At 44.6% G+C, this 6284-nt stretch overlaps 1 protein-coding gene across 1 annotated transcript in view; it reads right to left on the reverse strand.

Annotated features, from left to right (window-relative positions):
- Positions 1–2866: 2866 nt before the first annotated feature.
- The window catches only part of LOC104527393 (dynamin-3), a gene marked incomplete at both ends in the record, with an annotated part of 141373 nt that continues 137955 nt past the window's right edge, over positions 2867–6284 (reverse strand). Inside the window, 2 exon segments of the mRNA XM_010171109.2 lie at positions 2867–3008; positions 3983–4024. Of these exon segments, the coding sequence (XP_010169411.2) occupies positions 2867–3008; positions 3983–4024 (184 nt within the window).

Genomic DNA, 6284 nt, shown 5'->3' on the forward strand with positions numbered 1-6284 from the left:
AAACGGTGTCTGGCATTTACCAGCACATGCAGGTGCTTCAGCAGCTCCCTGGATATATGAGAGGTCAGCAGGGACTGAAGTCAGCTGGAAGAGGAATTGCCCAAATTCAGCAAAGCTGTGTCAGATCTGTCTTGAATCTGAGCACAGCCTGTGTATTGTCAGGCCTCTTCTCTACACACAATACTGATCTCCTCCCCTCTCCTGCCCCATCCCCTGAGCAGCACCACTGCAGCTCCCTCTCACCATGAACTTCCTACTACAAAGAAATGTCTTGTTTGTGCTCCTGAAACAGCAGGCTGGAGTCCTGACACTGCGTTGTGCCTCCACATCTGTGCAGTGCCTTCTGACTGATCTGTAGGGTTTGTGAGATATCCCTTCTTTGTTTTCCTATGAGAAAGAAAGTCAATAAAAACCATCAGTTTTCTGGTTTTTGGTTGGATTTTTTTTAGACTTACTCTTCATATACTTCTCTGGCACCCAAAAGAAGCACATCTTCTAAATGTTAAAGCCCAGATTTTATCTTTCCCGTAGGGACAGACACATTTGGAATCCCAGAGGTAGCTACTTACAGCTATTTGAGGTCAGACACTCCTATGAGGTTGGCTCGCAAGGAATTCAGAGGTTTAGCTTTAAAAAAAGTGGTCAGAGCAGCTGTGATTTATTTATAATTGTGCAGATTCATCAGTCTAGAGACTGCTGCAATCTTCTCCTTTGGCTTTCTACTCAACCAGGTGCTGCTGGTGTGTTAGCCATGCTTCAGGACTCTTGCTGTTAGAGAAGCTAGGTATTCTTCCTGCTAATGCTAAGCCAAAGCAATATGGAACAATCCTGGTGCTCAATGAATTCAGAAGCAGTGGTGGAATCCCAGCAGAATGTCCCTCCCTCCACCACCTCAGAAGGTGGGAGGCTCCACAGAGCCCAGGCAATTTCTTCCATGGGGTGTGAATGGCTCCATTTGAGAAAGAGTGGGTAGACCCTTCAATAGAAAACCAGCACACTTTCATTTTGGAATAAATTTTTATTTTCTTTATATCCAGGCTTATCATTGACATCTGAAAATAAAAGCTTTCATTTACAAATAGGATAGTGCAAATTAAAGATAATTTTGGACAAAAAAAAAAAAAGGAGACAGATTGCATATAACAAAAAAGAAATGTATGTGTTAGGATGATCTTCCTGGAACAGCTGGTGGAGGTCGCCTAGGAAAAAGACAAAAAATAACCCAAAATTCATGGGGAGGCGAGGGGAGAAGACATTTAAAACAAAAGGTCAAGGTACAATAAAATGACTCATATACAAAATTATCTTAATAAAACGGGTTAAGAGAAAAAGGCACAGAACATGCACATTAAGGAAAAGAGCAAGAGCAAGATTAGAATCAGCTGGCTATCAGCACAGCCTCGGCTTTCATCCTCACCGCTTCCCATCTGACTGGCTGGCGCCAGAGAACTAGGACAATCACATCACAAGTGTGGAGGTCGCTGGTCACACGCTTTCTAATTTTGTTGCAGCAAATAATATCCTCTGGAAGAGCTTTCCCCCAGCCAGCCTTAAAATTTGTACCACTATCCGCTTCAAACACTGTTCCTGGAGTAGACCTTTTTTAAGTGATATATTGATGAAATCAGGAATGATCAGACAAGATGGCCTGTGGGCTGGATGGGGGTATCTGGAAGGGCCATTTCTGGGAAAGGTGGAATACACGGGTGATGGCAGCGCAATGAATCTACTGCCAACCCCAGCAGCAGAGACCCTTGGCAGCTGATGGCCCAGAGCAGAGGTTAGAGAAGAGCAGATGCTCCTGCTGTTACCCAGCACAGAACATTGACCAACATGCCGGGAACCAAACTCATACAGGGGTACGTAATGTATCCCAGCCAGACAGGACATATGTAACACTGCTGTTCACTGAGGGAGAGTGCAGACTGCCTCAGGCATAGCCATTAAAGACTATGAAAAAAATAAAATCTCCAAATGTTACAGCAAGCAAGTGAATACAGTGGGGACATTGCTGCTTTGCTCATCCCACTTTTTGCTCCCCCTTTTCCCAAAACCTAAGGACCAATGCAGTGACTGTTGTGCTCAGTGAGAAACGTCCTCTCCTGTAGGAAGCTGTTGCACTTCTTGTGCCACACAGACCATCTCCTCCAAGCACCAATTCCAGTTACTTGGCTTATCCTGATCTGAGGGAGGAACTGAGTAATCAAGACATCTGCACAGTCACACACACCACTTTAGAGGGAAATCCCTTCCAGATATAATGCATACACATGCACATTTTACTCTAGCTCCTGCTCTGGAGGACTCTGGCCTTCTGCTCAGCTCTGGATCTCCCCAAAACATGCTTTCCCCAGTAATGAAATGAATACCAGGTACTGCTTGAAAAACATTCATCCACTTCCCAGCAAAATGTCTCTGGAGCACTCCAAGCAGGGCAGCAGGCTGAATGCTTCCCATGGGTTACATCTCCCCTGTCTCCCCTTTTAATGACATCTCCAGTGATCTCAATGCAACACACATCTCCCATAAATCCTTGATGCAGTCCCAACAGAGGCGGAGTGCAGCATGCTGACGTGATGGTGCAAGAGAGAGATGACCACTCATCCGCATCCAGAAAGTAATAATAAAAGCCCATCAGAGTTACGGTTTATTTCAGGTTCAGCAATGCAGTATAACATTTTTACAGCAGGTGTATGTGATGCTCGGCAATGACCATGGTTTCAGGAATCGACTTGCTGTGCTCAAAGGTCAACACCAGGAACCATTTACAGTTTATGAAACCACAGGCAGATGTTTTGGCTCATATGAAGTAGGACATTAACATACAGAGCAAAATTCAGAAAGAAATTAAGCATTTGCTTCTTACAAAACAAAGTCATCATTTACACCGTCCTGGAAAAAGTAAAGAGACAGGCAGTAAAGCAAACGGCCGGCAAGACGGGACAAATCATATATCAAGCAAGAGTGGAGGACTGTCTGGACGGGAGGAGCCATCGGTATCAGCTCGCCTGCAGACAAAGCAAGAGGAAAGACAGGCAGAGTAACATTCATTTACACAAGGGAGCTGTTCTGCTAGAGCCCAGGGAGGAGGTTCAATGCCACAGTGGGAGGAACTGTGCCATAAGCGCAGTGTCCTGGTTAAACTGCCACACACCAAGAGGTCGGATGCCTCCCCGGTGTCACAGATGCAAAACAGGTCTGCTTTCAATTCAGGAGGTTTGGACTATTTTAAGACAGAAAGACAGAAATAGCCAGTAATCTCAATAAGCCACATACACATTGTTTAGTGTAGCTGTCTGCAACAGAGTAGTATTTTCTATGTTATGCTTTAACACGAGATGCCATAACCTATAATGTATCTCCTTTAATATCATAAATAATCTAATTTTATGAGGCTTACTCGGAAAGTGCAACAAGATCAGCAATAAAATAAACACACATTAACTATGTACAGAAGCCTTTTCATTGTACATACAATCTTTTTAATCCTAACACAAGATCCCTTGAGATGAAAGGCCGAGAGCTATTTACGGCACGCACAAGCTCTTCAGCTGTTGGTCAGCCATGATGAGGTGAGGAAGAACATATTCTTTAGGCAGAGACTCAGGTTTAACCTAAATGCAATACTAGACGAGCACCCTCCTTATGAGCTATGTACATCACCCAGCTAATTACGCACCTTACATAAGGTCAGAAACCCTGCTTGTTGCTTAACGGGCATCTCCACTACTCCCTGGCAATCTTCTGAGCTTTGCCAGAGGGAATCAAAGAAAGGGAGAGCAACCCGAACTTCTCAGCTGCCATAGTTCAGGCTTAGCTGACCCTGTGTAAGGGCGTCTGCAGAGGAGGCAGTGGCCAGTCTGAGGTAGCCAGTCCCTCCAGCAGATCCATGGGGTGCTGGTCCTGCTGTCCTTCGGGCATGGAGAGGGTTGCTGCCAAGACTGCTTCTCTGAGGACAAGGGACAGGAGAGACACGACTCGCCAGCATCAGGAGCGAGTGGGACAAACAAACCCGTTCCAGGCACTGTAGAGCCGGAGGAAATGGGCCGAGGTTGGGAAGACAGTAGTTATTCAACTGGATGTGGCAATTTCTTGGGAAGCACCTAGCATTCTTCCTATAAACAACAATTCTACATAGTTTATTCTGAAAAGTGTATATGCAAGAGGTTAGAGGCAAAATCATCAAACTCCGGATCTGTGCTCAAGATTACTTATTAACCTGCATACCTAAAAGTGTTGCATTTAGGGCACAGGGCCAGATTTGGATGTGATCTAAATGAGGATGCAGAGGAAGGGAGGGCTGTGCAGCTGTGTCCCACGACCTCAACATCGAGCACAGAACCAGATGGTGCTGACAGTGAGGCCACAGGCGCCTCTGCCTCCTCCTCCTTCTCCTCTTCTGGGTAAATCTACCCTTGAGAGCTTCATTTACAATTCCGGATTACTGCTGAGAAATACAGTTTCTTGGGGAGCAGAGTTAAGGACAGTGCTGAATTGTGCTACCTACTTCGTTATGCTTGGCAGAATCAGTCATTAAAGTAAATGAAGGAGTCTCAAGTACACAGCATTTAAAAACATGTTTTTAGGCCAGGATCTATGTCATCTAATAGAGGCTCCTAACTTACTGGCACTGCCACCCTCGTCTCTGATCCAGCCACACTGGTCTGAATCACCTTCTGGAGGTGCTGCCTCTTTCCATCAAACAAAGGGCACCTTGGACAACTAAGTTGAGTACCTGGGGTATGGTGGGATAAACCCACACCATGGCCTTGCAGTATCACTGAATGAATATAAAAATCTGGGGTTAAAGTGACTTTCTGTGGCTGAGGCACTAAGCCTGGCTTTCTCTCATCAGGCAGCTACCAGTCAGTAACAAGAGAGTTCTGATAAACTACATACAAGCTTGCTGGCTAGACAACAGCATGGACAACCTCACAGCTGTTTATAAAAATACATCTAATAGATGAATTGCATGTTACAGCAGAGCACTACACAGCGGAAAACTGTAGAACACAAGAAAAATCATCAAAATATGTTTTCTTTCTTTGTAGTAAAAATCTGTATGCGTGTAGTTGGGTTTACAATCTTTTTTTTTTTCCTTGAAAGATGATTCTGTGCACTTGGTGTTGGAGATCTGGGCCTGTTCTCCAAAGAAACACCAGCCACTTAAGCAGTCTTCTGAGATCACCAAGATGCCAGTGCTCTGACAAACTCCATCTTCACTTTGCTTCAGATGTTGACCTCTAGACTCCTCAGGTGTGTGTCACAAGTATGAGGTTGACAGGAAATTAAAGTTAAGCTAACATACAAATCATGATGCTTTCCCAAGCTCATCTCTCTTATGCAAGCTGAAACACGATTTGCCTCAGTGGTAAGCACAACTAATCAGCAATCTGGGAATACTTAATAGGCTAAATCCCTATTTGTTGTGGCTCTTTGATTGGATTCTTCCTAACCATGGGGCTACAGCATACTGGAGCCCTACATGCAGTCTCAATAAATAAATTTATTGGACTGATTATACTGAGGGCCTTTGAAACCACCAATTGCTTTGCCTAGGGATCTGTAACCATAATTGTAATAACAGCAATTGATATTTTCTGAAGAAACAAGGCCACATGAATCTCTAGTCTAATTCTGTTAACTCAGGCAGTTTTAAGCTATAAGGGTGGCACTGACCCTAAGTGTTTAAAGTGAAGTAATGCAGTTAAGACAAAAGGTTTTTATAAATGCATTAATATATAATGTGCAAAACAATAAGGCAGAGAGGACCTCTGCAAGTGAACATCTGCTAAAATAATCCCTTGCCAGGATGCACAGCTGAGCACTTCTCAGGATTTAGTTGGCTAAAGCGACCCCATCTGAGGTGCAGGACTTCAAGTGATGCAAAGACAAAATCTTTACATAGGGAGCCCAGTGGAACTTTATCAGCTGGCGGGAGCAAATATCTCAAATCCAAACTGGACCCTTGGAAAGCTGAGATGCAAATCTAGGCCATAGCTCTAAGAATTGGCTCACACAGTGGGCAGAGGAGCGATAGCCCATTTACAGCTGTGCATATATCTGTATCTGTATCTGTATCTCCTTCCACGTCACAAAATGACCCAAAGCAGTGCTCAGTTCTCTGGATCCTGCCACACAGTAAACTTATATGTTTTACATGCACTCACATACCCCCAAGGCTTCCCAGGAGCTCAGTGCGAGCACAAATGTGAGCAAGCACTAGCAGAGGACAAAGTGAGCTGGCACATGCTGCTCTGTCATGTACTGGCTCTTCAAACCGC

This window comes from Antrostomus carolinensis, unplaced genomic scaffold (assembly GCF_000700745.2).
Source record: "Antrostomus carolinensis isolate BGI_N321 unplaced genomic scaffold, ASM70074v2 scaffold2847, whole genome shotgun sequence".
Lineage (NCBI taxonomy): Eukaryota > Metazoa > Chordata > Aves > Caprimulgiformes > Caprimulgidae > Antrostomus > Antrostomus carolinensis.